Here is a 20,394-nt window from a genome sequence, read left to right as displayed (position 1 = left end):
CACTCATTCTATCACCAAGGAGACCAAGGAGCAGTGCCCAGTAACTTCTTCCTCTGTAACACACGGGGACGGCTGTCACATTATTCTGGCAACTAAGAGCTTGGTAAGACACCAGAGGCAAACCTCAGGAAGTCCTGGGGGAACGTGGCCATGAAGGGAGCAATGAAATCCAAGCGTACAAGTTCATGAAGAAGGATAAACAAAAATTCTATCAGCTACTCCTCAGCCCCTATCCTCAAAGACAAGTATGAAAGTAAAGGAAGGTGAGTTTTTAAAAAGTTCACCCTTTAGTTGTGTTAAAAATAATATGCCAAAAGTCTGCAAATGAGCTAAAAGGTATTTGAAAAGGGTCAAGTTACATATATATCTGTCTAGCTTTCCTAATACTGCAAAAGCCACCTTAAGTCTTTCAGGAAACAAAACAGTTTGCTTGCGGAGGGAGGGGGGACCCTCTAATACAGCTGTACCTGTAATTTGCTCTTACTGCTAGTTTTTTCCTTTCCTTATTTAAAATCACACCAAAGATAAAGACGTTTTTTAGCCAAATAAAAACACAACATTGAACGGAACTTGGCCTAACAACTAGCATGGAATTGTCAATCCATCTTGCATTAGCAAAAATGAAAACATGAATAAAAATACGAAAATGAAACTAAAGAGAAAAATGTTAACAGGCAAAACCAAGATAAAATTCAAATTTACTTTCAAAAATCTGATTTTATTTTCTGAATCAAAAAGAAGTGTATTCACGTTAAATGTAGAATGTTTAACTCTCCATTGATCTCGCAAAACACTTTCCAGATATTGTTAACAGTGCTCAGAACTGTGTAAAAGTCAACATCCAATACCATGTTTTAAAGAAAGAAGTTTAAATGTAGGACTTATTTCTAAGAAACCCTTCTCAAAGGTCAAGGCATTGGCAATTCTAATTTAATAAGAAATTTTAATCATTATTGGAAATTTAAGTGACAATGGCTCTCAAGAGCTAAAAATCAGATCTCTTTTAAAACAGAAAATATGTTAGTTTGAGGGACTCCCACCTGACAACTCCAGTCAAACCTAATATTTCAACTACCCCCCAAATAACTAAATACATTATTTTGCCTTGGAATAGGAAAATTAGAAAATGGAATTTTAAAATTATACTACATATATAAATACACCATTTTAACTGTCCTGTTTGCTAGCAGAATACTGAAATTAAAACCAAATTCTACATTCAAGGGGCAAATGATAAATGCTCTCTCATTGTTGTAAGAGTCCATCCTTGTCCTTGTTGTTTTCTACCCCCATATATTAAAATCACGACCAAAGGCCAAGAGTTCATCCAATTTACCTGAAATGAACAGCTGGTAGGTACTGGTCCTACATGTGTGTCCTTTAACAAGTCCAGGACTCAAAAGGCTAGGGGGAGTTCGAACATGATTTAGGAACACTTGAGAATTCCAAAATGACTGACACCCATGTCCCTAAAATCTAGTACACTTTATTCATAGGCTATTCACGTGTACTGAGGCATGTCCAGCATGCAGGTTAACTTCTTTTACTTGTTCAAAGTGAGGTAAAACAGACAAAAAATACTTAATATGAACAGAAGCTGCATTATTAAAACTAACCTTCTTTTGCTGCTTATTTCATGTAAACTGACTTTTAAGTTTTTTCACAAAAAAGGTCTTAAAGCCAATAATTTTTCCAAATGTAGTCACCTAAAAACTAAGCTTCCTCTTTCAAAGCCATTATTAGTAAAGAATATTTTGAAATGAAGGAAAACATTTTTCCCCCAGAATCTGCATTTTGTACTTAGCATGATAGAGTTTCTTATTCCTTTATTTTTCAAATTTAGAAAGAATTCAAATCTGAGTACTATTTGATATTTTTTTCAGATACAAAGCAGTACCAACAGATTCATAAATATGATTTTCTGACACAGAAAAGTCTGCTACCACTTACAAAATACCAACAATTCTTCTTTCAGGCATAAGACGACTGAGACTTACTAGTTATGATTCCTTTTTCAGCACAAATACAAATTTAAATCTTGATTTTTTTTTTGCCAACAACATTTTAAGTAGTCAAATTATACTCCACTTCCAGACTGCAAATTAAAATAATAAAAAGACTAATGAAAATTACCCAACTGGCAACAAGTCCCATATTTCAATGTTATTTTTAACCCCCAAATTGTAACCTACCGCCAGTAATTATTTATATGTGTCTACTTCTTCTTATTAAATCAGCACTGGTCAGTTATGTCAAAGAGTAACTGTAAGAATGGTACTTGGCACTGGAGTACCTTAATGCTTCTGGTATAGAAAGAAGCATTCTTAAGCACTTTTCTAATCTGTACTTGGAATTTCCAAAAGCATTTTTAAATTGTCAATTGTCCACTGATAGATTCTAGGGAGTCTATTCCCAGCTAACATGGTTGATTTCAAAAATAAAAATTCAAAAAAAATTGCTAAGCCACATGGTAATGGAGTATTACACTTGCTCTTTACATCAAATGGAAACAGTTCCAGGCAGACCAAAAGTCGAAGAAAACCTGCCAAATCAAAGGACTGGAAATAGATTTCATCTTACATACCTCAGAGCAGAGAAGCTCAAAAATTAAAAAGTCCAAAGACCACCCCTTCCCCCCACGCAAAATCCCATCCCAAACACTTTAATTCTGAGCCTAACATTTCCCTACAATGTTAATTCCAGAAGCTTTAAGGTACTTAAACTGTGCAGTAACTGTTGAAAGCACCACACCACAGAGGAAATGCCATAAAGGGTTCAGCAGCTGCCCACCCATCCCTTACCACCCCCACCCCAATAATATGTAAAAGCTCCTGTTAAAGTTTTTTTCTTATGCTAATAAAGGCATACCACCTAGTGTGCTAAAGACTAAAACTAGCAGCATTAGAGCAGTAAAGTGAAAATAGGAAGCCGACAGGAATGATCTAAATGCCTACTTAGAAGAAACAAAGCAGCAGACAGGGGGACCCTTTGCCCTCTCGTTGTGTTTGTAGGGAAGTGGCTGAATTAAACAGATTTACCCACTTCAACAAAAATTTAACAAAGCTTCCCCCAAGACACCAGAATAAAACCTGACCTTTCCAGTCAAAGGGCACAGAGAGGACTCTTCCACGTCCTGGAGTTGAACGAGTTCAAAGATTGGCAAAAAGGAAAAAAGAAAGCATTAGGGGTGTGATGCGAGCAAGCTCTGGAGTGAGTTTATCGAACAGTCACACCAAGTTTCTCCAGCACACGGACACCCTTTTCTTGGTATTCTTGTCGGGTCATCCAGAAGTTGTCTTTGTCTTTCATGATATCTGCCAGAACTGCACCACCCAGGAACACCATGTGCTTTCTGCGCGGTGGATCTTCGATACGGATCTTAAATTTCTAAAGGAGAAAGAGGGGATCACAAAGTGTCACTCATGCATAATGCTTTCTGCTTTATGACAATGACTGTTCATACATTCTCCTGTTGAATTCTCACAACAGTCCTGTGAGGTAAGCAGGACGGTGCGATTTGGTATCTGAGGTACAGAGATATTTTTTGTAATCTGCCAAAAGCTCACAACTAGGAGATCACACATCCACCCCAGAGTGCTTAGAGCAGTCCTGATTTACACTTGTTGCCGCATCACTATTAACAACGCCCTCTGTCACTCTCAGAAGTGTCTTGATTTGGACAACAAATTCCACGATCAGCCTACTGACAGAGCCCAAGTACCACAGTCCTGATTGTGGCAGGTTTTCCCATCAACTGGTGATGACCACATGAGCAAACCATTTAGCCAGATGTCAAGTCAAGAGTTTGGGTAAGAGGACTTCTATGGTTTCTTCAAGGTCTAACGCCTCTGATTGCAGTCCCATGTAAGAGTAAGACCGAAATTCTTCTCTTATAAGCAAAGCTCACTTTCTATTGCTTCAAATTGAAATGAAACGTTCTCAAAATAAACAAGACCAAGTATTGTCAAATAAACCTTGGGGATGCTGGAAAAAATCAAAACAGTAACCAAAATTAAAGTGGGAAAAGTTTTATAATCTTTAGCCACTATTGACTGCCTAATAAAAATACACCTCAATCTGTGTGATCAGTCCACGCTTCAAAGAGAAACCTTAAAATGCCATGGTTTAATTTACTGTGCCCAAATCCTGCAAGACTCCAAGTAAACTATGTCATGTTAAGTTGTCTTCACGTCACATAAATGGAACTGTGAGATCTGATAGTATATGACACATAAAAACACCAGTTTACTTACATAAAAAAAAGGGGGGGCCTGGCTGTGTTCCAATAAAACTTTATTTATAAAAACAGCCAGAAGTGAAATTAGTCAGAGAAAGACAAATATCATACGACTTCACTCATACGAGGACTTTAAGATACAAAACAGCTGAACATAAGGGAAGGGAAGCAAAAATAATATAAAAACAGGGAGGGGGACAAAACATAAGAGACTCTTAAATATGGAGAACAAACAGAAGGTTACTGGAGGGGGTGTGGGAGGGGGGATGGGCTAAATGGGTAAGGGGTACTAAGGAATCTGCTCCTGAAATCACTGTTGCACTATATGCTAACTAACTTGGATGTAAACTAAAAAAATAATGGCCCCTCAAGACCCTGCTGTCCTTGCAGCTCTCTCAACTGGCTGCTGGTTTCCTCACACGACCACCTTCCTAACCTTGGAGGTTCTGATCAACTGTTGCTCTTCACTGCTGCGCCTCTCTCCCTCCTCCCTACAACTCCAAAGTTGAAGCTCATTCTATCAGACCATTCCATCCACCACTCCTCCTTGCCAAGTCACCTACAGGACCCCCAGGTTTCTTCCTCTCATCCCTGCTCCTACTGTGCATGGGGGTACGCTCTCACCACCATTTCCTGGTGTTATCCTTAGTGACTTTGTCCTCTGCCTCTCAAAACACCGACTTGGGTGTTCAACTCTCTACTTTGTAGCTGCCCTCAAGGAACTGAACACAACAGGTGAGAAACTCAAAAGTGTTGGTTTGACTGCATCGCTTACCTTACTTGAGCCCCTCAGTGCAGCACGGCAACCCCATTACATGTCTTCTCTCTTCTCTCCAACACAACCATTTCACACCTCCTCCTCCATTTCATAAACCTCCGTCTCCTGTCTCCTCCCTCTGAGCCTGTGAATGCATCCTTTTACATCCTTCTTTCTTCCTCCCTCCCCCAACAATCTATTCACACCAGACTTAGTGATTCTTTTTTAAAAACAAAAAAACAACTTGAACTCACGAGCCTGAGATCAGACCTGAGCTATCAAGAGTCAGACACTTAACCGACTGAGTGAGCCACCCAGGCAAACCCAGGCTCTGTGATTCTTTAAAAACAAGTCAGATCCGGGGCACCTGGGTGGCTGAGTCGGTTAAGCATCTGACTTCAGCTCAGGTCATGATCTTGTGGTCTGCTGAGTTCAAGCCCCACATCAGGCTCTGTGCTGACAACTCAGAGCCTGGAACCTGCTTCAGATTCTGTGTCTTCCTCTCTCTCTGCCCCTCTCCCGCTTGCACTTTATCCCTCTCTCTCAAAAATAAATAACCATTAAAAACAAAACAAAAAAAAGAAGTCAGATCTTATCACTTCTCTGCTCAAAACCCTCCCAAGGCTTTCTATCTCATTAGGACTAAAGCTAAATCCTTTACTGTGTCTGAAAAAGACCTACATCCTGACAACCCAGGGCTTTGGCACTTGGTATTCCTGCCTAGAAGATTCTTCCCGCAGGTAGTCACATGGCTCACCCGCTCACTCCGTTCTCTGCTCAGAACTGATCTCATCAGAGTCTTTCCCTGACCACACAACACGAACGATCAAGCCATCTCCCCAATCACTACCACTTACTAGCCCCTGACCTCACTTTAGTTTTCTTCACAGTGTTTATTATTATTGAAGTATTATTCATAGAATAAAAGCAGTGATTTTGTTTCTATTTACCACTGTTTTGATTGTTCTAGCACCTAAGACAAGTGTTTAACACCCAGAAGGATGTCAAGAAATTTTTGCTGAATAAGGAAATAATCACCTGAGGCTAATTTTAAATTGTATGTATAACTCAATAAAATCAGACAAATAAGCGGAGTACTTAGACAACATGGCTCCTTTTGAGTCTTTTAATTTGTTTAATGTATGTGAGTCCGTACTCAATTTAATTTCCACAATTCGAGTCACAGATGTGACATTAGTATCTCCAAAACACAAGTCCTCTGTAATATGTAATCTCATTATCTAACAGCCAATCAAAGTTGTTGGGACAAAGAGAAGAACTCAGAACTGAATGACTTCTGGCTGAATGCAGAGTAAACGTACTGTACTTCACACACTCCAGTGTTTGTAGAAGAAAAATCAATCCCAAATAACCATCAAGTATTACATACTAGTTTAAAAATCTCTCTCTATTCTACACATCAACAACTACCAATTTAAGTCTGTTTCAAGAGCCAGGATAGCTGGGGAGACAAAATATTTGACACATGGTGTTTTACAATCTGATTAGGGAGATAAGACATATGCAAGAAACAGCCAGAAAAATAGCCTAGAATCAGAAATGAGACAGTCCAAGGGTAGCACTGAAGGCTGGTTACATATCCAAAAAGGTAAAAAAAAAAACACAAACTCAAAACCCCCAAAGAGGCATTTCTCTCTCCATAGTACAGCAGTCCCCTCTTATCTGTGGTTTTGTCTTCTGTGGTTTGCTACCCATGGTCTGGAAGCAGATGATCCTCTCTCTGACGTATCACTACATTCACAAGGCCTACGTAGAACACCTCGCTTGATCTCCTCACGCAGGCAATTTGTCATCTCACATCATCACAGAAGAGTGAGTATAGTACAAGAAGATATTTTGAGAGAGAGACCACATTCCTATAACTTTTATTCCAGTATATTGTTATAACTGTCCTATTTTATTACCGTCGTTTTTTACTGTGCCTAATTTAGAAAGTAAACTTTATCACAGGCATTCACGTATAGGAAAAAATCGTATACGTGGGATCCAGTACTATCTGCGGTTTTAGGCATCCACTGGGGCCTTCAAACGTATCCCCCGCAGAAAAGGGGGACTCCTATAAGGCAGGTTCTTCCCGTGCATTTAGAGGCACCCTGACTCCAGGCTGTTACAGATGAATCAGAACATTTGGCCCTGGATCTCACTGCTTCCAGCCACTGACTCAGAGGTGACCAGGTAGGTGAGGTGACCAGGTGGCACAAGCATTCTGAAAGAGAGTTTACCTCGAACCATTCACTTCCTCTTATCTCTTCAAGGCTGCAAGTGACTGTATTAATAATTAGTTTAGGAAGACTTCATGCTCCCTCTGGTGGTTGTCAAGATTCACAAGCTACTTTACAGGGTTTTAAAAGTATGTTAACAGCTGGATTATTGATTGATACTTACAGAAAGTTTTTCCACATCTCCCTTTAAAACTCGTTCTAAGTAAAGCTGTTTAAGTTCTCGTTCCAACCGTGACGGCAGTCCAGGGTACATAGTAGAACCTCCAGAAAGCACAATGTGCTTATAGAATTCAGATCTAGAAGGACACAAAAGGTATTCATTTAGGGTTTCTGATGAGGAAAATAGTCTCTCAGAGCTCCTTTTTGTCTGTCAGCTTCAGGGGACTGCTGGGAGAATTAAATAAAATCCAAGATGGAAATCACAGGGCTGAATGTTTGCTATTAATACTGTTATAACAAACCCTCTCTACATGTAAAATAATTATAATTTTAACGAGAATACTTCTTTTTTTTTTTTTTTTTTTTTTAATTTTTTTTCGTTTTTTATTTATTTTTGGGACAGAGAGAGACAGAGCATGAACAGGGGAGGGGCAGAGAGAGAGGGAGACACAGAATCGGAAACAGGCTCCAGGCTCCGAGCCATCAGCCCAGAGCCTGACGCGGGGCTCGAACTCAGGACCGCGAGATCGTGACCTGGCTGAAGTCGGACGCTTAACCGACTGCACCACCCAGGCGCCCCAAACGAGAATACTTCTAAAGCACTTGACACAGGTTCCTGCAAATGTAACTGAACCTTTTAATAACGACCATAGTTTACATTACAAACTTCCATATTCGGACTGTGTTATCACAGTGCTTCCCCGGAGCCACTGTGTGATGTGGTTGTTTACTATAATTAACCATTTTCTACTATGATTTCAGTTCTTGCTTTTCAATGTTTACATTTGCCTTTTGTAGTTTTCCCTTTTGTTCCTTTGCCTTGAGACTGTCCGTTGTTATTTCTGGTTAGACTGATGTGTTTTGCTTCATATAGCAGTCCTCTCTTCCTTGAATATGCTGCTCTTATCATACCGATAATCAAATCTAAAATAACTGCTATGTACTAAAAGTGATTTAACCGAGTGAGGGTCTGAGGAACTCTTTTCATTGTAAAGTTAGTTCAGGAGCTGAGTCACATTTATTTTGGCCTCATTCAAACTGGCTTCTAGGTTCTCAGTGGAAGAAATTCTCAATTTGTTAACCCCAGCTTCTAGAAGAGCAGTATTTTCTATCTACCTGCAGAAGTATGCACGTGAACGTAGCCTATGCCAAGCAGTTAAGGTGACATGTACCCACTAGTGTTTACATGAACACTTTCAAAATGCAGAACACACAACAGCTGAGTTGTGCCACTTCCTAATGCCAGCTCCGTTGAAAGGGTACCGAACCTGAGTCCAGGGCTTCAGGCATGCCAACGCCTGACTCACCACTGAGAGGCATGCACTTTAAAATGCAATTTTACTATCAGTGATCATTAAATCAAGGGACAAAAGCGTCTACCTAATCCCTACTAAGAGAATTTACTCCCTACTCCAAGTCTAGATTTCTGATCGTCTTCCATCAAATTTATAGCTTGTTATAAGCCATGTGCGATTTTTATTAATTTCCTTTATTATCCTGCTCCTCAGCCATCCCACAAAAATTAGTTTGGTGGTTATTTAATGCTGAGTTAAAAAGACAAGTAAGCAAACACCTGCTTTACAAAATGCTTCTGAGTGAATTCCTCTATAACCTAGCTATATAGGAGGGCTTTCCAAATATGACTCAAATCAATTCTAGATGCAATATAAGATATGAATTTATTTAATAACTACGTAAAAACAAATTTCTGCATAGCCAAAAACACCATAAGCAAGAGACAAATGGAAAATTAGGAGAAGTATCTGCAATAGATCACAGAACTAGCTATAATAGCAAAAGAACTTTTAAAACGTGAGGGGAAAATATTACAAAAATTCCATACACGAAGAAGCAAAAGCCATGAACAATAACAACAGTCCTAAACAAAGAAAAACATGCTCAACTCCACTCTTAAGGAAAATACAAATTAAAACTACACTGAGGTATCATTTACACTCACCAGACTGGCATAAAAGTTAAAAAGTCACCACACTGTGAACAAGCTGTGGGGACACAGGTGCCCTCACCTGTTGCTGGTGGGAAGGAGAAAGGTACAACCCGCACAGTGAGGAACTGAGCAGTAACAAAACTACATGCATTTATTTACCTTTTGGCCCAAGAACTCCCCCTCTAGAAATTTTTTTCAGAATGTTCATGCCCAACAATACAAAAATAAAGCGTACACAAGGTTATTAATTGCAGCATTATTTGCACAAATACTGGAATCTACCTAAATAACCAAGATTCACAGAATAAACGGATATGTATACACTAGAAAAAGGAAGATGATCCCTAGGAAGTGGTACAGGATTGTTTAGGGCATACTAAGTGAAAGAAGGGCAAAAAAGCATTTTTACTATGCTCCCTTTTGTGTAAGAAAAAATAAACATAGAAAGGATAAACCTGAAACTAATGAGACCATTTACCTATAAGAGGGAGGGGGACTAGGGTGGAGAACAAGGGGCAGGGAGAGTAATAATACTTCAAAGAATACTTTTTGTATAGTTTTGACTATATGGTAATGCTTCACCTACAAAATTAAAGAAAGGCCAGGAATATCCTGTGCCACAAAACACAATGTGCTCAAAAAGATAACAGCACATCAAAGGACGCAAGACCCTGTTTGAAGGGGCTCTGGCCAAATCAGGAACAATTTGAGCATTAAAATAAATAAAAATGGTAATGAATTATAATCCACTGTACAAAATCATGAGTCCACGCTGATAACAAATAAAACAAGGAAAAGTGCTTCCTTATGCTAGAATGTCAACTAATACATATAAAAGGAATGACAGAATTAGGAAATCACCTTTTTGCAACCACAACAAAAATGCATTTAGGCATTTTAGCATCAATAGATGCTAAAAGGGGTGGGGGGCAGAGTTTAATGAGGAACAGGAGATCAAGACAGTCTCAAAGTATTTTCCCACAAATTACTTAGAAACTAAGAAAGAAAAACTACAAAAACTAAACAGGAAACTTCATTAAGAGCTTAATACTAACATCACCAATAAGGAAACAACAGATCTCATATCTGGATGTGGCACCCCGAGAAGGACTCATCACTTAAGTAGTATTCTAGTCCCAAATGCATAACCTGAATCTATTCATGAGAAAAAATTCAAACTCAAATTGAGAAAAGTTTTCTAAAATAATTGGCCTGTACTCTAAAAAGATGTCAATGTCATGAAAGACTGAAGAACTGTGCCCAAGAGACATGACAACTACATACCCTGTGTGATCCTCAACTTGATAATCTCCTGGGGAAAAGAAAAACTATATAAAGGGCATTATTGGGACAGTAGATGAAAGTGACAAATGGATGGCACATGACAGTGTATCAGTTATCAATCTCCTGAGCTCAATAACTGCACTGTGGCTATAGAAGAGAATACCTCTGTTCTCAGGAAATAAAAAGAGAATATTAAGGAGTAGAGAGGACTTATACATTCAACATACTCTCAAATGGCTCAAGAAAAAAGAGAGAATGACAGAAAGAACATGAAGAATGTTAAACTTAGTAGAATGCAAAACTGAAAAAAGAGTATACATGAGTTATCTGTATTATTCCTGAAAGTTTTCCTTAAGTTTTAAACTATGAAAAAAAATTTTTAAGTGGTTTCTGAGGCATAATGATATATATTCAACACCCAGTGCCACCCTCAAAAAATTATTTTGCCTTACCTGTTCAAAAACATGAGTGAGCTAATAGACAACTTGGCCATTTTAACTACACACATTCCATCTACTGATAAATAACTTGGAAGCCATCATTTATAATGTACCTGGTATCAATGTCAGCTGCCTGGATTGTGTTAAAAAGCAATTCAGCAACACCCACGCCCTCAACATTGATCAAGTGAGGCTGAAATAAAGCTTCTGGTGCTTCAAATCTCTCTCCCCCAACTTTGATAATGCGGCCATCTGGGAGCTAGAAACCAAGAATAACCAGGTATTAGTCAGCAAAACGTTATTAAAAAATTTCCCAGTGTTCTCTAGAACACTATTAAACACATCTGTTCTATAACCAAAATCATTACCAGCAACATATTATTCCCACAATAAATTCTTGAAAAAGAAAAAAGGTAAAATAAAATATATTTAGATAGCTGTTCTGCTTTTCAATGCAGAACATGCCATCACACCATGCTCCAACACAGCAGGAATTTCTTGGAACAACCACCAAGGCACGAGTGCATTACGTTCCTTTGCTGTGTGCAGCTAAGCATAAAAAGGAAATGTTCATAAACCACTGCATTTGGATTACTGCTGGTGTCAATGCTGCTTCTCTATTGTAACACATCTGTGATTTTATGTATATTTTTACCATGTGGCATAGACACATATAGTTAAAAATGTTAATTTCTTTCACCAAATAATTATACCGTGAAACGTTACTATTTTGCCATCAAAACACTTTATATATCATGTGTAAAGCTTCTGTCAAATCATTTAATCCAAAAAATGTGTTTTTTTAGTTTATTTATTTTTGAGAGAGAGAGCATGGTTAAGGGGGGAGGGGCACAGAGAGAGAGAGAGAGAGAGAGAGAGAGAGAGAGAGAATCCCAAGCAGGTTCCATGGGATCCCATGAACCATGAGACCACGGCCTAAGCCAAAACCAAGAGTTAAATGCTCAACTGACTGAGCCACCTACTCACCCCTAGACTACTTTTATTAAGCAATTCTGTGTCCTATTTACTAGACCCTGTTAATAAATTTTATTTTATTTATTTGTTTGTTTGTTTATGAGGGAGAGAGAAGGAGAGAGAGTGCAGAGCCCGGTGTGGGGCTCAAGCTCATCTGACACGGGACTCAAGCTCACCAACTGTGAGATCATGACCTGAGCCGAAGTCAGATGCTTAAACCGAGCAGGCACCCTTAAAACATTTTTTTTTACATTTTATTTTTAAGTAATCTCTACACCTACATGGGGCTTGAACTCACAACCCTGAGATTAAGAGTTGCATGCTCTACCTACCGAGCCAGTCAGGCTCCCCTCTAGCCCCCATTAAATTTTAAATAATGGATAAACATAATTTTAATTTAAGCAAATAAGATTTAAACAACAGGTCTGACATCATTACAACATAACCTTGTATAGAAAACTCTTAAGTCACATCATGTTTAACTAAATGAGAAATGTTAAGTAAAAATTTCCTCTATTTATTTTTAAAATTTTTATTTTTTAGTATAACTCTATGCCCAGTGTATGGCATGAACGCATGACCTCAACATTAGCAGACAGATTACTCCACTGACTGAACCAGCCAGGTGCCCCCCCAAAACACCCTCTCTTAATGTCTACTTATTTTTTTTAGAGAGAGAGACAGACAGACAGACAGAGGCAGAGTGTGAGTGGGGGAAAGGCAGAGAGAGACACACACACAGAATCTGAAGCAGGCTTCAGAGATCACGACCCGAGCTGAAGTCTGACACTTAACCAACTGAGCCACCCAAGCATCCCAAAAACTCCCTCTTTTAAAACCACTTCACAACTCATTGGATTGACCTAAGTTTTAAGCATGCTTGTATATGATGGCATTTGACCCATTTCTATAGGAGATACCAGAATTAGTTTTACATGAACATTTCTCACAGTATATTTATAATACAGTAATTGTATTTAGATTCTAAAAATGACTTTTCAGTATGACAAAGTCCCACAAACCAAGCTTTTAAAACATTTACTCCATGTTTGCTATAACTGTTTACAGATATGTGCAAAAGCAATCACATTTTTCAAAACTTCCACAACTGTCTTTAAATAAATTGTATCAAGTTAAACAAACAAAACAAAACCCAAAAACAAAAAAACCCTCAAGGATACTGATTCAAACATTTATTCTTAACAAAATAAAACCATCAGGTGAGTTTAGGAACTACATGAAATTACCTAAGATATTTGGAAAAACTTTACACAGCACACTTACTGGTAAAACCTCTGTAGCTCCCATTTCCAGCCTCTCTGCCAGAGTGGCTTCTTCCTGTACTCTGGCTGCTGGCCAGCGTGGGGCCACCCAGCCTGGGAACTACCTACCTCTAGATACTGTTAAGACTGTAGGATTCTCCTCTTTTTGCACCAAATCTTATCCCATCCTTTCTCCCTCTTCACTTACTTATCAGTTTCACCAGTGTACTGGTTTTATTTGTTGTGCAAATGACAAATAAGTAAGAATTACGTGTAACATGTTTGTTATAACAACATGAGTATGAACTGCACGGGTCCTCTGACACATGGATTTTTTTTTGATAAATACAGTACAGGACTGTAAATGTATTTTCTCTTCCTTATGATTTTAATAACATTCTCTTTTCTCTAGCTTACTTTATCGTAAGAATACAGTATAAAATACCTATAACATACAAAATAAGTGTTAATCGACTGTTTATGTTATTGGCAAGGCAACAGCTGGCTATTAGTAAAGTTTTGGGGAAGTTGAAAGTTATACACACTGTATGGGGGGGGGTGGGGATTGGTGCCCCAAGCCCCTGTGCTGTTCAAGAGTCAACTGTAGATGTTTTTGTAACCCACCTCAAATTCTTTGACAAAGAAGGGGAGAAATTAACAAAACATATGTACACTTCTAGTTCCCTCATCCTTTGTCTCAGGCCACTTTCTTCCTTCCCAACAAGTCAGGTAGATAAAAAATTGTACATCTAGAGGAACTGTCAAAAAAACTTCAGAAAAGAATCCCTAGGGCAAATCGTGAGATCACTAAGTTGCTTATCAATTATTTGGATCAGTATTGTTTAAAAATCAAACAATATAATTTATAAAATTAATAATTATTTTTAAAAGGACTATTTTTTACATATTTGTTATGTAGAGCTTACATGAATCAAATAGTTTATTTTTATTTATCTTTTTTATGAATCAAATAGTTTAAGAATACTGTACTTGCTTTTATTGCCTATTACTTGCTTTTATTTTAGTAATAACTAGATCAAAGACAAGATATGAAAGTACTTTATACCCAGATGAATATAATAGACTTAGGAGAACAACACGTTTAAAATTCAGGTAGGACCAACTCCCGTGGTGTAACCTATAACTAGGTTCTAATTCTTATTAGTTACACTTTCAAGTTAACATGTTTTGAAGATCGCATTATGAAAACACAAAGTCAGGAAAACACTGCCACCTAGTGAATTATTAGAGCAATATTACAGGATGAGCACTTTCCAAAGCATGCTTCGTAGAACGTTTGAGTCTCATGAAATGCTGGAATCCTGTAGTCTAATAAGGTTGAGAAACACGCAGTATGCTATATTCTCACAGGCACACACAAATTAGCACATCAAAGGCTCTGAAAAGTCCTTCAGTAAAGCGAAACACTCCCAAACTTACTGGACAATGTATACTCCACTGTAATTTTTGTGAAAATACTTAACATCTCAGGGAAATAACATTCTGTAAAGTGCATATTGAAAATGCTATTCCAGATATTAGAATCTCAAAATAACATCTCTTATCAATTTATATCCTAAGGTAGAAAGGCTATTTATGATTCTTGCCTTATTTCACATTATATGGTATCCTAAAATAACTTAAAAAAGATCTTATTGTGGAAAGACATAAGGTCACACACATATATATATATATAACAACTCAAAACAAAAATACTGATTCTAAGAAAATCTCTTTAAGCACACACCAATAGTCATGGTGTTCCATTTTAAAACCACACATTTTATACACTGGAAATACTTACTGTGTAAGATTCAACTAATACTGTGGTTTCTAAGGCCAGCTTCTGCTCTTGCTCAATATTATACCCAACATAACACAATTTTTCTTTAATCATGCGAACTGTTTCAAAGTCAGCAGAATGGTTGAAGGCGTATCCTCGCAAAAGAAGCAGCTGGTACAAAAAAAACAGTAAATTGACAATGAATCTGAATTGAGTTCAACTCTGGAAAAGTCATTACTGCCCACTAAATAGCTCATGTCAATAACAAATGCAATGGACAGTGGATCCTTAGGACTCACTGAATATTTCAGAAATGGGAAATATTACTTTCCATAAAAGGATATATATTTGTTTCACAAAGAGTAAAAGAATTATTAACAGTTCATGAATAATAAATGGGTAAAAGAGCTAAAAAAAAAAAAAAGCTAATTTAAAAAAAAGACTTGTTTGAGTACCAATGTTCAGACAGTTTTGTTAAATAATCAAGTCTTAAGTTTTAAACATTTTTATTTTAGAGAGGGAGCAAGAACGAGAAGGGGAGAAGGGGAGAAGGGGAGAGGGAGAGGAAGAATCTTAAGCAGGCTCCACTCAGCGCGGAGCCTGACATTGGGCTCAACCCCACAACCCTGGGATGATGACCTGCGTGGAAATCGAGCTGGATGCTCAACCAACTGAGCCACCCAGGCACCCCAAAACTCTATGTATTAATACATATTATTTTAGTACCGTTATCCCACAATCTGCCACTTGCTCAATCAATGCCATATTCATGAAATATCCCTAGGTCTTAGAAAGTTTTATCCCTAACTTCTAGTATTATATCTGACACGTACTAGATGGGCAAGAGCATTTGTGAATCACATAAATGATAAGAATTCAAGTAGCTGACAGAAAAAACCCTATACCATAATATATGTAGCATAAACAAACTGGACTTTGCATATAAAAACTTTAAAAATAAGTCCCATTAGCTAATCTTTGTGAGAAAACCCTTGGAAAGTCCTCAGACAGAACTCTGGCCTAGAATGAGAGTATAATTCTCATTTACTTAATCTCATTATTACTCTAAATGAGACAAAAAGAACCCAATGTCAAGGTAAACACTTAATACGACCCATTTTATCACACAGATATCACCCTAGAATAGTTTCTCAACAGCAGCACCAATGACATTGTGGACCTTACAATTCTTTGTTGGAGGGCTGCCCCACTCATTGTAGGATGTTTAGTAGCATTCCCACACAGCTGTTAACAACCACAACATATCTCCAGACATTGCAAAGTGTCCCTGGGGGACAGCATCAGCTTGGCAGAGAGCCACTGACCTGGAGAGAATATTCTAAGTAACGGAATTCTGATATAGACAGTAGACTAGACTTTTTTCTCCCAATATTAAAATAAATACATATATATATATATATATATATATATATATATATATATACATGCCTCCAAATAATTGCCTTATACACTTTCTCCAGCAATGTTTATAACTAATTATACCCAGAAGTAAACTTTAATATAGTAAACACTAAAAACTGGGTTAATTCCATGAAAACTACTAAATATTAAAGTCTGGTGCAACGGGGCCCGGTTTTTAAACAAATATCGTTAATTTGCGATCACTGTATTTTCTGGGGAAGGACAAGAAAAGGCAACCCAGTCAGGATTATGGCTTTAACATATACCTGTCAAAGAAAGGTTTTATGGCAGAAAAGCCTGCCTCTATTGTTCAAGGAGGTTTTAAGGTCTCTTCTATCTTTGAAATACCTCACTGCCCAGTCCCTGGGAATAGCAAACATAATTATGTAATGATGTGTTCTATTCTCATTACTATACCGGACAGCATGTGTATAAATCTTACTTGGATTTTTATACGAATACTGGGGTAAATGTGTCACTCCTCCAGTGGTACAGAAGATCTGCTATGGTCCTGAGATGATATATTCAAATATTGTGTTAAGTCAGTAAACACAAACTACAAAAGCTAATTTCTACAATATCTTCTTTCGCTTACCTTGATAAGGTATCTGGTAATATCCCTCCCTGCAATATCTAGTCTCCTGGTAAGGTGAGGGAGAGAAAAGCCTTCATACACTGGACAGATGTGAGTCACACCATCTCCAGAGTCCACCACTACTCCAGTTAATAAACCTGTGTGAAAACCATGAAGTCTTAAATAAAAAGCCAGACCAGAAAAAATCAAAGCCAGCAAATTTCAAAAATTAGCAGAGAAGCCAAACTAGAAACTTCCCCAACCAGAATGGTCTAGAAGCCAGCATTTCTTTATTGTTTGCTATTCTGCAGCTTACTTCTAGTATCTGGACACTAAAGTGAGTATTCTCACACATGTCTCTTGTGAGAGAGACTCTTAGTCTATGTGCCATCCCAGGAGATGGGAAGAAACAGACTCTGAGACCGAAGAATGTCTCTTAAAGCTCAGTACAATTCTTCTTCTTTCCAATTTAATCTTCATCTCCGAATTCCCTTCAAGTGCAATTTTCTAAAGCATCATGGTGACTTTTATGAAAACCATTGTGAGAGATAAATACTACACAAGTTGATAGTGAAGCTTGTTGAAAATAATGTACTTATTATTTTTGTCATATATTCAAAACTATGTTTTGGAAAAATTCCTATTGATAGGAATGACTACAAAAGTTACCTTCGCACAAGGGTTAATGCAGGAAAAAAATACATAACTTTTTCTAATTCCTATTGATAAAATTTCCTATTGATAGGAATGACTACAAAAGTTACCTTCCGCACAAGGGTTAATGCAGGAAAAAAAATACATAACTTTTTCTAATTCAAATTTTCTAGTAGTTAATAGCCTAATAATGTTTTTAAATGTTAAACATTAAATGTTTTAATGTTTATTTATTTTTGAGACAGAGAGAGACAGAGCATGAATGGGGGAGGGTCAGAGAGAGAGGGAGACACAGAATCTGAAGCAGGCTCCAGGCTCTGAGCTGTCAGCACAGAGCCCGACGCGGGGCCCGAACCCACACACCGCGAGATCATGACCTGAGCCGAAGTCGGACGCTTAACTGACTGAGCCACCCAGGCGCCTCAGTCTAATAATGTTTTTAACCAAAAAAAAAAAATTTTTTTTAACTCTATAGAATATGCAATGTCTGTAACTTTCTTAACCATTATGTTATCATTTTCACATCCCTGAAGAGGCTCTCTCCATTTTTTTTTTTTTTTTTTTTTTTGAGAGTGAGAGACAGCAAGCACACACATGCAGGCGCACAAACAAGCAGAGGGAGACAGAGAATCTTAAGCAGGCTCCATGCCCACAGTGGAGCCCGACACGGCTCAATCTCAGACCTGAGCCAATATTAAGAGTCAGTGGTTCAAATGACTGAGCCACCCAGGAACCTCTCCCTCTTCCTTTTTTAAAAAAAAAAAAAAATTTTTTTTTACATTTATTTATTTTTGAGACAGAGAGAGATAGAGCATGAACGGGGGACAGTCAGAGAGAGAGGGAGACACAGAATCTGAAACAGGCTCCAGGCTCTGAGCTGTCAGCACAGAGCCTGATGCAAGATCATGACCTGGGCCGAAGTCGGCCGCTCAACCGACTGAGCCACCCAGGCACCCCTCCCTCTTCCTTTTTTAAAAAAAATGTCTATTTATTTATTTTGAGAGTGAGAGAGAGCAAGCAGGGAAGGGAGAGAGAGGGAGAGAGAGACAGAGAGAGAGAGAATCCCAAGCAGGCTCAATGCTGTCAGCGCAGATCTCACAAACCATGAGATCACAACCTGAGTTGAAATCAAGAGTCAGATGCTTAACCAACTGAGCCGCCCAGGTGCCCAATCCCTCTTTCTTAATACAAACTTGAATGTACTATAATATTTCATCATAATGATTTGTCTTTGAATACATTTACTTAATCTACCTCCTTTGGAGGCTCATATAATGTCTCTCCTTGATTGATGGTGGACATAAATCTTCATAAAAAGGTTCATAAAAACCATTTAGTACCTTTTAATGCTGCATTCCTTTCAACAAGAAACTTCTCATTGAAAAAAAGAGGAATCCACATCATTAATTCAAAAATACTCCCAGTAATATCAACTAAAGCAGGGATTTACATTATATTTTACAAACAGACCTTCTCATGCAACTTCTTCTTATTTTCTCCCACTCCCACCAGGTTACACACTAGCCTTTCCCTGTATAATCTGACCCATTTTCAGTGCCCCCCTCTTTTTCACTGGATTACTCATTCCTTCCACTTCAATTCCTATGGATTCTTTAAGGTTCAATCTAGTTCATACCTTTTCATTTACACCTTTCCTGACAATTCTAACCTCCAGATCCCCTAATTCCCTTTATTCTCCTCAGTCCTGTGTGTGCGCCATGTAGTCAAACATAGCTTCCTAACCCACTGTGTCACTTCTCTTGTTCAAAACCCTTCCACAGCGCTGAATGCTTCTTCCTACCTTTGCTTTTGTAACTGACAGCACTAGCTACCTTCAAGGAGAATTTTATTGGAGTTCTTTTGTTCATTGCTAGACTATCATTTCTCAAACTAAGGAATCAACAGTTAAACAAAAATGGTTAAATATTAGGAATTAAGTGAGGGTATCTTCCCATTGGATGCAAATAAATTTATGAATATCGCTAGAAAAATCATTTAAGGTCAATTGTATTTATTCAAATATAGTTCAAACAAAAATTCATTTCAGCAGAACTGTCCCATCCTCACCCCCTAAATGAAACTATTATCACCAGTTTTGAAGCTTAGATTCAAAATTTTTAATATCTACTTTTTCCAAGGTATTTTCTAAAATAATTTCTAAAATTTATTTTTCTAAAAATGAAATAAAATTACCTGGATACAAACACTCCTTGTAAAGTAGCAAGTAATTTTTAATTCCTTCCTCAAAGGAAAAATTATTCACAGCTGGACTGTAATCACCTTAAGATTAAGAAGACCGGGGCGCCTGGGCGGCTCAGTAGGTTGCGCATCCGACTTCGGCTTAGGTCATGATCTCACAGTCTGTGAGTTCGAGCCCCATGTCAGGCTCTGTGCTGACAGCTTGGAGCCTGAAGCCTGCTTCAGATTCTGTCTCCCTCTCTCTCTGCCCCTCCCCTGCTTGCACTCTGTCTCTCAAAAATAGATAAACGTTAAAAAAAAAAAAAAAAAAAGGTCAAGAAGACCACATCCAGCTTACTCACTGCTATATACTCTGCACTAAACAGAGTGCAAGGTACATTCCACTTGGTGAATGAACAAAGCTTCTTTAAAAATTTAATTCCCCTAAGTAAGTATTTTCTAAGAATCTCTATGTAGT

General features: G+C 38.0%; 1 protein-coding gene across 1 annotated transcript in view; it reads right to left on the bottom strand.

Annotated features, from left to right (window-relative positions):
- Positions 1–697: 697 nt before the first annotated feature.
- The window catches only part of ACTR2 (actin related protein 2), a 38,348-nt gene continuing 18,651 nt past the window's right edge, over positions 698–20,394 (bottom strand). The window contains exons 5-9 of the mRNA XM_019438125.2: positions 17,106–17,242; positions 15,110–15,259; positions 11,182–11,327; positions 7,401–7,533; positions 698–3,387 (exon numbers count right to left, since the gene is read on the bottom strand). Coding sequence (XP_019293670.1) covers positions 3,217–3,387; positions 7,401–7,533; positions 11,182–11,327; positions 15,110–15,259; positions 17,106–17,242 — 737 coding nt within the window. The 3' untranslated portion in view covers positions 698–3,216. The remainder of the gene's footprint in view (positions 3,388–7,400; positions 7,534–11,181; positions 11,328–15,109; positions 15,260–17,105; positions 17,243–20,394) is intronic.

Source organism: Panthera pardus, unplaced genomic scaffold, assembly GCF_024362965.1.
Source record: "Panthera pardus isolate Hobbes unplaced genomic scaffold, ASM2436296v1 HiC_scaffold_25, whole genome shotgun sequence".
NCBI classification, from domain to species: domain Eukaryota; kingdom Metazoa; phylum Chordata; class Mammalia; order Carnivora; family Felidae; genus Panthera; species Panthera pardus.
Note: the sequence above shows the minus strand (reverse complement) of the source record. Positions and strands in the feature narration are given on the sequence as shown.